Source organism: Mustelus asterias, chromosome 13 (assembly GCF_964213995.1).
Source record: "Mustelus asterias chromosome 13, sMusAst1.hap1.1, whole genome shotgun sequence".
NCBI classification, from domain to species: Eukaryota; Metazoa; Chordata; class Chondrichthyes; order Carcharhiniformes; family Triakidae; genus Mustelus; species Mustelus asterias.
The window spans coordinates 97,122,070-97,134,809 of record NC_135813.1 but is presented as its reverse complement, the minus strand read 5'-3'; the positions used below and the strand labels follow the sequence as shown (position 1 = coordinate 97,134,809).

Here is a 12,740-nt window from a genome sequence, read left to right as displayed (position 1 = left end):
GGGGGAGAGGGGCAGGGGTGGCGATCGGTCTAGGTAGTGGGGGGATGGATAAGGGGGGGCAGTGATGTGTGCGTGTCCCCCTTCCCTTATCCAACCCCCACTACCCACACACATCACTGCCCCCCTTATCCACCCCCCCACTACCCACACACATCACTGCCCCCTTATCCATCCCCCCCACTACCCAGACCGATCGCCACCCCTGCCCTCCTCCCCCCACCACCAATCGCCCGCAGAGTGGCAGCAGACACCCCTGCCCTCCCACCAGAGATCCATCTGCCCCCCCCACCAGAGATCCATCTGCCCCCCCCAAGAGATCCATCTGCCCCCCCCCCCAAGAGATCCATCTGCCCCACCCCCCACCCCCAAGATGCATCTTACCCGCGCTCCCTCCTCCTCCCCCCGATATACACCCTTGCTCCCGCTTTTCGCTCCCGGGCCACTTTCTCCGCTTTCTGCGGCTCAGGAGCAATCTAACATGGGCGTGCTTTTTCCAATTTTTTTCTAACTGCGCATGCGCAGTTCAGAGCTCCGATCGTTCCAGCCGCGCTAAGCCCCGCCCACAGCGCAAATGGGACTGGAGATGGCTGAGAGCATATGGGGGCACGTGAAAGCAGATTTCTAAGTCAGATCTGTACTACGCCCAGATTCGGCACTTAGAATGAAAATGGTAAAATCAGGCCCAGTGAGTTTTTTTTAATTCATTCAGTCACGGGGCGTGGATGTCATTGTCTAGGCCAATATTTTTTGCCCATCCCTAATTGTCCTTAAGACAGTGATCTTAAGCCAGCTTCTTGAACCGCTTCAGTCCATATGATGTAGGTACACCCACCGTGCTGTCAGGAGGGGAGTTCTTGGATTTTGACCTAGGTTTAGTGTATAAGTAAATTGTGTTTACTTTGGTTTTAATTTCTTCAATATAACTGACTAGGTTCTTTGATTTTTATATAGTAAAATTCTTTTGTTTTAAACAATGTACTTTGTGGCTTTACTCTTCTGGTTTTCGGATTTCCAAAAACAAACTGATCTCTATTGAGATCTTAAATGCAAAGCTTACCATCATGCTGCTGGAACCTGCCATTCGGAATGGAGTCGCTCTCAAACCAAATGTCAGCTCTGAGAAAAAGAGAGAAACAATTATTTTACCTATCTGATCAGAGCTACTGATCAAATTATCCTTGAAAGCATAGATTCAAATTTTGAAATGATTTGAAATCGAGAATTGCAAAATATCTGATTTTTACTAGTGATTGGTCTTCATTGACTTACAAACTTTTACTTGCAGAAACACAGATTGCATACCATACACCTCCAACAAAAAAAACCTAAAACTTCCTTTCAGCTGTTTATTTTTCTATATTTAAAGCATAGCTGAATCCCCAATTAACATCCACCACCTGAAAACTATTAACACTCAATTGGTTTACAATTAACAGTACCTTGAGCGTCCTAGGCCCAAAGCTCCAAAATTACCTCTCTGCCTCTTCACCTCTTTCCTTCTTTGAGACCATTCTTAAAACCTGCATTTCTTGTCAAGCTTTGAGTCACCCTTCTTAATATATTCTGCTTTGGTTCAGTATCATGTATTGTTTAATTGAACTTCTTGAAATGCCTTGGAATGTTTTCCTACATTGAAGGCACTACATAAATGGAAGTTTCCTTATCTATTCCACTGAATATTTGTAACTAAAAACTGCACTTACATAGCTCCTTTCATGACCACTGGATAACCCAAAGTATTAAAATCAATGATGCATCTTGGAGTTTAGTCACTGTAATAATTTTGGAAAAATGGCAGTCAATTTGCATAAAATAGCTCATGCCACAGCAATGTGATAATGGTCATTGATCTGTTTTTGTGATGTTGATTGAGGATAAATATTGCAAGACACCAGGTAAAACTCCCCGCTCTTCTATAAAATAGCGTTATGCATTCTTATGTGTCCACCCAAGAAAGCAGACAGGAGGTCGATTCATTGTCTCATCTAAAAGATGGCACTTCCAATGGCATGGTACTCATTCAGTATTGCACAGAATCCATACAACCCTTACAGTGCAGAACGTGGCCATTCGGCCCATCAAGTCTGCACCGACTCTCTGAAAGAACATTGCACTCAGGAGCCGCCCCTCCATCCTCTTCCTTTAACTACACGGATTTACCATGGCTAATCCACATAATCCATATATCTTGGAACACAAAGGGGCAAAGTAGCATGGCTGATCCATCTAACCTGCACATCTTTTGGGAGGAAAGGGGAAAGAGGAAAGGAGCACCTGGAGGCAACACATGCAGACAAAGGGAGAATGTGCAAACTCCACACAGTCACCCAAGGCCGGAATTGAACCTGGGTCCCTGGCACTGTGAGGCAGCAGTGCTAACCACTGTGCCACCCAAAAGTGCCAACCTTGATTTTTGTGCTCATCACCTGGAATGGGAGCCCAGGAATATTTAATTACATATTATGGTCCACCTGGAAAAAAGATTCAAAGAACAAAGAACAGTACAGCACAGGAACAGGCCCTTCGGCCTACCAAGTCTGTGCTGACAGATGCCCTCTAATCTAATATTTTCTTGCCTCCACATAGTCATATTCCTCAATTGCCCACCTCTTCATATATCTATCCAGATGCCTCTTGAACGTTGTTATAGAATCTGTTTCCACCATCTCCTCCGACAGCACGTTCTAGGCATTCACCAACCTGTGTGTGAAAAACTTGCTCCTCACATCTCTTTTAAACTTTCCCCTTCTCACTTTCAAGCTATGCCCCCGAGTAATTGATCCTTCGACCCTGGGAAAAAGACTCTGACTTTCCACTCTATCCATGCCTGCCATAATCTTGTAAACCTCTATCAAGTACCCCCTCATCCTCCAATGCTCCAATGAAAACAATCCAAGTTTGTTCAGCCTTTCTTCATAATCTATATCCTCCAAACCAGGCAATATCCTGGTAAATCTCTTCGGCACCCTTTTCAACACCCTTCTGGTTATGCGGCGACCAGAATTGTACACAATACTCCAAATGCAGCCTAACCAAAGTCTTATACAGCTGCAACATGATTTTCCAATTCGACGCCCTGACTGATGAAGGCCAGCATGCCATACACCTTCTTGACCACCGTGTCCATCTGAGTTGCCATCTTCAGGCAACTGTGGATCTGTACACCTAGATTCCTCTGTATGCTAATATCTCTAAAGGCTCTACCATTTACTGTATACTTTCCTTCTGCAGTAGGCCTTCCAAATCACAACATCTCACATTTTTCCGGATTAAATTCCATCTGCCGTCTTTCAGCCCAGGTCTCCAGCTGATTTATATCCTGCTGTATCCTCTGATAATCGTCCTCACTAGCCACTACTCCCCCAATTTTTGTATCATCTGCAAATTTATTAATCAGACCAACTACATTTTCCTCCAAATCATTTATATATATTACAAACAAAAGAGGGCCCAGCACTGATCCTTGTGGAACACCGCTTGTCACAGACCTCCAGTTAAAAAAGTACCCTTCCACTGTTACTCTCTGCTTTCTATGCCCAAGCCAGTTTTGCATCCACCTTACCAGCTCACCTCAGATCCCATACGACTTCAGCTTCTGTATCAGCCTGCCATGACGAACCTTATCGAAGGCTTTATTAAAGTCCATGTATACAACATCCACTGCCCTGCCCTGGTCAATGTTTCTTGTCACTTCCTCAAAGAATTCAATCAAGTTTGTGAGACATGATCTCCCCCTCACAAAACCATGCTGCCTATCGCTAATAAGCCTCTTCTCTTCCAGATCTGAGTACATCTTGTCCTTAAGAATCTTCTCCAATAATTTCCCCACCACTGATGCAAGGCTCACAGTCCTGTAATTTCCCAGACTGTCTCTTCTGTCCTTCTTAAACAGAGGAACAATGTTAGCTACTGTCCAATCCTTTGGTACCTTGCCTGTGGCCAAAGAGAATGAAAAGATTTTGGCAAGGCTTCAGCAATATTTTCCCTCGCCTCTCTCAGTATTCAGGGATAGACCTCATCTGGCCCTGGGGACTTGTCTAACTTAATGTTTTTCAAAACCTCCAATATCTCCTCCCTTTTTATCTCCTTTTTATGTCCTGGAATGTCAACATCCTCCTTTCTATACTCACCATACACCACATCCTTCTCCTTTGTGAATACTGATGCAAAGTGTTTGTTAAAGACCTCACCCACCTCATCTGGCTCCACACAAATTACCTCCACTGTCCTTTCCTTAGCTACCCTCTTCCTCCTTATATATGCATAAAAAGCCTTGGGATTCTTCTTAATCCTGCCTGCCAAGGACATTTCATGGCCCCTTTTTGCCCTCATAAGTACCTGTTTAAGCTCTTTCCTGCTACCTTTGTATTCCTCAAGAGCATTATTCGTTTTCAATTTCCTGATATTTATGTGTGCCTCCTTCTTCTTTTTCACTAAGCTCACAATCTCTCTTGTCATCCAGGATTCCCGAATCTTGGCATCTTTATCCATTTTTACAGGGACATACTTGTCCTGAATTGTTAATTGTGACTTTTAAAAGACTCCCACATATCGGATGTGGTTTACCCTCAAACAGCCAGTCTACATTCCCTAGCTCCTGCCTAATACAATCGTAGTTATCCTTCCCCCAGTTTGATACTTTGACTCTGGGACTACTTCTATCATTTTCTACAAGTATCTTGAAATTTATAGAATTGCGATCACTGTTCCCAAAATGGTCCCCCACTGAGACAATTACCTGTCCGGGCTCGTTTCTCAGAACGAGGTCTAAGATAGCTCCTTCCCAAGTTGGATTATCTACATATTACCTCAAGAAGCACTCTTGGACACAATGAACAAACTCTGTTCTGTCCAAGCCCCTGGCACTAAATGAATCCCAGTCTATGTTGGGGAAGATAAAATCGCCCATCATAACAACCCTGTTGTTTTTACATCTTCCCATAATCTGCTGACATATCACTTCCTCCACTTCACGTGGCTGTTGAGAGGTCTGTAGTACAACACCAACATGTGACTGCACCGCTCCTGTTCCTGAGTTTCACCCATATGGCCTCACTGCATGATCCCACCAAGGTGTCCTCCCTCTGTATAGCTGTGACATTCTCCCTAATCAGTAAAGCAACACCTCCACCTCTTTTGTCACCCTCTCTATCTCACCTGAAACATCTAAATCCTGGAATGCGAAGCTGCCAGTCCTGCACTTCTTTCATCCAAGTCTCCATAATTGCCACAGCATCATAGTTCCATGTAGTAATTCAAGCTTTAAGTTCATCCACTTTACCTGTCATACTCCTTGCATTAAAGCAAACACACCTTGTGTTGTGAAACACACCTAGTGACTGTAACACTACATTCTGCAGTCTCTCCTTTCCTTTGCTAATGGTATGTCTTGTCTATACATAGTGTGCAAGAAACAGTACTTTTCACTATACTAATACATAGAAACATAGAAAAACTACAGCACAACACAGGCCCTTCGGCCCCACAAGTTGTGCTGAACATATCCCTACCTTTTAGGTCTACTTAGAACATAGAACATAGAACATTACAGCGCAGAACAGGCCCTTCGGCCCACGATGTTGCACCGACCAGTTAAAAAAAAAACTTATAACCCTCCATCCTATTAAGTCCCATGTACTCATCCAGGAGTCTCTTAAAAGACCCTATTGAGTTTGCCTCCACCACCACTGACGGCAGCCGATTCCACTCGCCCACCACCCTCTGTGTGAAAAACTTCCCCCTAACATTTCCCCTGTACCTACCCACCAGCACCTTAAACCTGAGTCCTCTCGTAGCAGCCATTTCCACCCTGGGAAAAAGCCTCTGAGAGTCCACCCGATCTATGCCTCTCAACATCTTATTTACCTCTATTAGGTCTCCTCTCATCCTACGTCTCTCCAAGGAGAAAAGACCGAGCTCCCTCAGCCTATCCTCATAAGGCATGCCACTCAATCCAGGCAACATCCTTGTAAATCTCCTCTGCACCCTTTCAATCTTTTCCACATCCTTCCTGTAATGAGGCGACCAGAACTGAGCACAGTACTCCAAGTGGGGTCTGACGAGGGTCTTATATAGCTGCATCATTATACCCGGACTCCTAAACTCAATCCCTCGATTGATAAAGGCCAGCGCACCATGCGCCTTCTTAACCACCTCCTCCACCTGCGGGGCCGATTTTAGAGTCCTATGGACCCGGACCCCAAGGTCCTTCTGATCCTCTACAGTACTAAGAATCTTTCCCTTTATATTGTACTCCTTCATCCCATTTGACCTACCAAAATGGACCATGACGCATTTATCTGGGTTGAAGTCCATCTGCCACTTCTCTGCCCAGTTTTGCATCCTATCTATGTCCCTCTGTAACTTCTGACATCCCTCCAGACTATCCACAACCCCACCAACCTTCGTGTCGTCGGCAAACTTACCAACCCATCCCTGCACTTCCTCATCCAGGTCATTTATGAAAATGACAAACAGCAAGGGTCCCAGAACAGATCCCTGGGGCACACCACTGGTGACCGACCTCCATTTAGAAAAAGACCCATCTATACCCACTCTCTGCCTCCTTTGGGCAAGCCAGTTCTGGATCCACAGGGCAGCAGCCCCTTGGATCCCATGCCCTCTCACTTTTTCTAGAAGCCTTGCATGGGGGACCTTATCGAACGCCTTGCTAAAATCCATATAAACCACATCTACCGCTTTCTCTTCGTCAATGTGTTTAGTCACATTTTCAAAGAACTCCACCAGGCTCGTAAGGCACGATCTGCCTTTGACAAAGCCATGCTGAGTATTCTTGAGCGTACTAAATCTCTCTAAATGCTCATAAATCTTGTCCCTCAGGATCTTCTCCATCAGCTTACCAACCACTGAGGTTAGACTCACCAGGGCTATCCCTATTCCCCTTCTTGAAAATAGAAACCACATCCGCAATCCTCCAATCCTCCGGAACCTCCCCCGTCTCCATCGACGACGCAAAGATCATCGCCAGAGGCTCTGCAATCTCTTCCCTCGCCTCCCACAGTAACCTGGGGTACATCCCATCCGGACCTGGCGACTTATCTATCTTGATGCCATTCAAAGATTCCAGCACAACCTCTTTCTTAAAGTCCACATACTCAATCTTTTCAGTCCACCGCAAGCCCGCAGTACATCCACCCAGGTCCTTCTCCTCTGTGAAAACCGAGGCAAAATACTCATTCAGCACCTCTGCCATTTCTACTGGTTCCGTACAGATTTTCCCGCCTTCATCTTTTATAGGCCCTATTCCTGGGACAATATGACATGCGACAATAATAAATCAAATCAAATCAAAACCTCAGACTATCTATCCTGTCATATTTTGTACACTCTCCCTGTGTTTATTTCTCTTAGCCTTACTGGACCCATTCACTGAGTTCTCCACAGTCTCTGTACTGTGGCCCTTTTTGATTTTTGTCTTTAGTTTCTCTGTCCTCCACTTTTTCCCCTACTGCCTTTTGTTTCTGTCCCCACTTTACTTCCCTCTGACTTCCTGTATTGGTACCCATCCCCGATTCATTTTAGCCAGTGACAACATGGATAGAATTCTCTCCCCCAGTAACAGAGGTGAATATGAGATGACGGGTTTCTCACTGCTAGCCAGTGTACCAGTTTGCTGGCATCATCCTGCCCCTTGTTCATTTTCCAGAGGCAGGATCGAGGACAGTAGGGCTCCTTGCAGGAGCAGCTAGTCAATTAAGATGAGTAAATGGCATAATAAGACCAATTTTTGGAAGCTGACTAGAATCTTCCAGTTGGCTTGCAAGATCCAAACCAGATGCTTAGAGGCAGCCTCCTGCGGCAGACCAAGAGACAAGCACTCCAGACAGGCTTTCAGACCCTCCCTACCTGCCTGATCCCTGTTGCAATCACAGACCTCCCTGTGAAAAGGTTTCCTCTTCACAATGGTGATCCAGCAGTTGTGGCCATTTCTTAATTTAAATTTTAGAACATGCTGAGAGGGCACCACTGTCTCTTACTTGAAATAGCAGGCTGCAGTGCTTTCCCAGGTAGACTTCCAATTGGCACCCCCCAGCTTTGAGAATCCACCCGCCTTCCTTATTTGGAGGGCGGCTGGGTCCTCTGGCCTCTAATTGATCAGTTTGGAGAAGATAATTTGCTGTGTGACTGTTTGCCACATAATATTCACTCCATCCAAAACCCAACTTCCTGCACTATATGAAACATACACACACACGCACCACACACACACACACACACACAACTTTCAGTAGATAATTATTTAAGAAACAAATTCCTACAGGAAACCAGTAATGGAACAGATGTTACAATGTTTTTCAATATAATAATTTATGACAGATATAATTATAGAATATTTATTTGCTGTAAACTATTTCCAGAAGATGAAGGTATTAACAGTTTGTAAAATCTTTGTTGCTGAGGATAATTGGGCTGAGCTCCACCATCAAACACAAACTGAACAGGATACAAGACAGACAGGATACTGAAATAACAATAACTAAACATTTAATGGATCAGAAGTGAAAAAGGAAACCATGATAACTGCAAAGCTAATTTTTTTTAAAAGTCACCAGTGATTAGAGGTGGATGGCAAAAGCAGGGAGCTGGAATACAGAATGTATGATTGCATCATAATTTCTGCCTTTTTTTGTTTATGGACAGCAGCTGTTGATGATGATTCTCTTTTCCATTTGCAACTTTTGCAGAGGAACCAATGTTTCTTTACTTGTCCCATCTTCTGTTGACTTACACCTTCATTCCTTTTGAGATTTAGGCTGGGATTTTTAAAGGGTCATGGGGGTTAGGACTCAATGCAAGCCAACTTTGAAAACTATGGTCCTGGAGGTCATCTCAGGATCCTGATGCCTCTGGTACTGTTTCAATTTTGAAAGTGCTGGCAGAGTGGTGAAGATGTCACTGCCAAATAACAGTCCCCTAAGCGCCTTAAGGAGCTTGTTAAAGCAGCTGTCTGATCCCGAATGCCATTTTCAATTTTTTTCCCCCATTGAGCCTGAATAGTAATGTGCATGTCAATGCACAGTTATTTCGTTTACCATGGAGCCTATTTAAATTTCTCTGCAATTGTCTTGGATACAAACTTGCAAGGTCAACTTTGTCGGAACGAGCGCTAGTCTTTACATTGTCATGCAAGACTGCTGTACATCTTGTTCCATCTTCATGGCCTTCCCAGGAGCTGCCTGCTTTAATCATCAAGACAGCAGCAGCACCCAACATGACTGCCTTTGCCACTGGTACAAGGCAGGCAGCTTCCACCACCTAGAGGCGGTGGCACTACTAATTGAGCACTGAGCCTAGCTCCTGGTCAATTAAGTCATTTACATTTAAAAATTGTGAGAACGACACAACTTGGGCTCAGGTTTAGGACCCAAAATTAATCTGGGTGTCAGGTTCCTAAACCAGCTCTCAAGCTCGCCTATGATTCACCTTATCACAGACCTTTCCTAAGCTGCACCTTCTCTGTCTTTGTCTAAAACATGTAACATTTCTAACTTTTTCCAGTTCTCTTTTCTTCCTGTTTTTTTATCAATACCATGTCATTCACAGTCCAAATGTAATGTACCTCTATCTTACTACCTTTATAGCAGCCACTATAGGTCTTGGTTTCTCACCTTATAGCCTTTGCAAAATCTGACCTGAACTAATACACCAAAGCTATGACAGTAGTAGTGGAAATATCTACTGGCACCCTTTAACTAAGGTCAGATCATACTTTCCTTTGAAATGTTGCTGTACATATTCTGGCTGCTTACCATGAGCAGCAATGACAGTTGCCGAAAAATACCATTCAACTCTTGCCCTCTCAGAGACTGAAGATACATGCCCTGGTCATAGACCATAGTATGTGCCCTTATTGGAGGACATGCATCTAGGGAACAGTTTGGCTTCAGCATCAATAGGGTGCGGAGAAGAAACAAATCTGCCAAACTTCAATGTCCAGTAACACATGTGGCAACATGTATACATGTAGACAGAATCGTACTCAATTCTTATGCCTGACAGATCTCACTGTTGTGCCTCACACCTGAGCATAGCCATGTGATGTCATGCAATGTGCCAATAGTATTTTATGGGGACAATGAAAGAAAAAAAAGTGTTTTATTTTAAGCTTCTCAGATCACAAGTATTTAATACCTCACTCAATGTTTGTCGCAAAATCATCAAAGGGATCATGACTCATCATCAGCACAGAGTAGCAGTAAGAAAAGATGTTTCATAAAAATTCAATACTTCACACAAACAAAATCAGTACAGCATTAAAAGGAAATTGACTTTAAAATATCTTCTTTATGGAACAGTGACAGGATAATTATCAAGTTACTGAGATATGACTTTGTAACTTAAACAAACATCCCTAAATGTACATACCTCCCCGCTGTGAGGAAGGTGTGCCAGAGATCCTTGTAGAGACAAGATCTGATTTCCTTCCCTCCTTAACTTCAATTGTCACAAGTGTCTTCATATTGTCTTCGTTGTTCAATCTCTTTTCTTTCTCCTTTTGCTTGGATAGGTTTTGCTGTAAGGGACTGTATGTTCTCGCAGGCAGTTCTAAGTGCTTAACAGAGCTGAGTTGGTCTAAGTGCACAGAGCTGTCTGTGCAGGTTTTACTGGAGTCCTTCTCTGACGCAGGCTGGTGTGTCTGTGATTTGCTTATGTTGCTCCTCCCTGGAGTTCGGTTGTATGATTTATCAGTAACAGTGTTTTGCAAAAAAGGTTTCTTAGTGCAGTCCTTGTCAAAAGACTGCAAGGGTAATGTGGTCTTGCTTGATTCATCTACAGCAACTTCACGTGCAATCAGATGACTTAAACGGCCAGAAGAAGAATCTGATGAAGATGTTGCCCTAGGCCAGCCTTTGTTCACCTCTGGAGTTGCAAAGTTAGATTTAGCAGTGCTATAAGTTAAACTGTAACCAGATTGTGGTGAATACTTTCCATCCCTTTGGACAGAGCTCTCCCTCAGTGATGTAGACCTGTCCCGCTCTATCCCATTCCTTCTGTTTGAACCTATGGGCTTGTTACATCTGCTGGACAGTGAGTATTCATTCTGTTTATCTGTTTTTTCTGTTGATCTGCCCACTTCCCATACATCCCTAAGATCAGTAGATTTCCCTTTCATAGATGGTTCCAAGTCTGAATTCCTAACTCCTTTTATTTTCAATGCAGGGCTGCCTGAGAATAGCTGCTGTTGCTGGAGAATTCTGGTGTTTCTGCCTCCATTTATTTGGTTTCTGTTCTGAGTGGAGAAGTTTGTACCAAGTTCAACAGGTTGGTCAGATGAGTCCATCGTAAATTTCTTCATTCGATCTTGTACAGAGTTGGTTCTCCTGATGGGTAAGTTGTTTGTGTGCATATCACTAGCTATTTCTGGAAATCAAACACAAAATTAGGATCATTTACTCAGCAGCATCAAAAAGACCTATAGGTAATTATATGGCTCTTTATCTTACGACTCAAATAGTCCAGTGGCAAAATATATATTTTAATAGACAGAAAACTTATGGGCATTCATCTCCTATTGTGTTTGGTAATGCAGATGAATTTCCACCGTTTTCTATTAAAAAAGAATTGGGTGAACATTATTTCCATTGCAATCACAATGTCTGCTTCATCTGGGGAGGTACAGCAGGAAAGGTTCAAATAGGGGGTCTGACAATAGTGACAACTATTCACCTTATGTATAAATATTACATCTTCTTAAATTACATTTTTTACCTCAGAAGAATAGGAATTCACAACGGCTTATTTGATATCTCAAGCATTCTGATTGGAAAGTCAATGTGCTTCATTTACTTTGTCTAACTACTGGTTTCAACTTGTATCTGACTTTGTTGACCAGTTCTAGAAGTGGAAATTCCCATCTAAAGTTCAATGATTAAGCCTGAAAGGGACTAATAACATCCACTGAGCCATCAGCCACATTAGATAAGATCGAAACAAGCCCTGACAACATCAAAGTGGAAATGTGTCCCTGTGAACTGGAGCGTGGAAGGAGGGGACTTTGTGCACTGAAAAAGGGCTTGGAGAGCAAAGCAGCCTTTTGTGAGCATCTCGGTGAACAAAGAGGGGAGGGTCATTGTGAAGAGAACAATGTGACCGGAAAGCTTTTGCTGCAAGTTAAGTAATTATCTGCCAAATATGAATAATGATAGATATTGGCTATTTAGCCTTTTCTTTTTAAAGATTAAGAAATCTATTAATTGCAAGGTTAAAAGTGCTTAGAATTAACTAGAATGGATCATTTAAAGTAAAATCATTCAAAAATTTTCTTGAGAGAATTCTGTTGGACCCCAAATAAATGCAGCAACAGTGAGTAACGAGAAACAACATTTGGAAAATGTGTACATAATTCTGAATTGGGATCTTTTACAGACATTGAGCAAGTAGATAATGGGTATTTGGTCAAGGCCACACTTGAATGCACCTGTGAAATGGTACCCAAGTAATTAGTGAACTGTTGCAAGAGAGGAGGATGCGTGGGAACAGAATTAATACAAAACAAGAGCAAAAATACAGTGTTGACTATTAATAAATAAGGATATCCATCACAATTAAGTTTATAATAGGATATATTCTGACGAGCAGTGAAAAACTAATGAAAACAGAATAACATCACATATTATACCAAGTATGCATATCTTATGAATTTAAAGCTTTGAAAATTATTGATTAGTTTGAAGATTCTACTTTGATCAACTAGAATTTTAAATACCACTGCTACTATC

At 42.9% G+C, this 12,740-nt stretch overlaps 1 protein-coding gene and 1 long non-coding RNA gene across 3 annotated transcripts in view; one reads left to right on the top strand and one right to left on the bottom strand.

Moving 5' to 3' along the window:
• smtnb (smoothelin b) overlaps positions 1-12,740 on the bottom strand; it is a 347,775-nt gene that overhangs the window by 107,684 nt on the left and 227,351 nt on the right. For both annotated transcript variants that reach the window (XM_078227351.1, XM_078227352.1), the window contains exons 9-10: positions 10,387-11,382; positions 1,058-1,116 (exon numbers count right to left, since the gene is read on the bottom strand). In XM_078227351.1, the coding sequence (XP_078083477.1) occupies positions 1,058-1,116; positions 10,387-11,382 (1,055 nt within the window). The remainder of the gene's footprint in view (positions 1-1,057; positions 1,117-10,386; positions 11,383-12,740) is intronic.
• The window catches only part of LOC144502927 (uncharacterized), a 46,578-nt gene continuing 45,032 nt past the window's right edge, over positions 11,195-12,740 (top strand). Inside the window, exon 1 of the long non-coding RNA XR_013499401.1 lies at positions 11,195-11,349. This is a non-coding gene — a long non-coding RNA (uncharacterized LOC144502927). The remainder of the gene's footprint in view (positions 11,350-12,740) is intronic.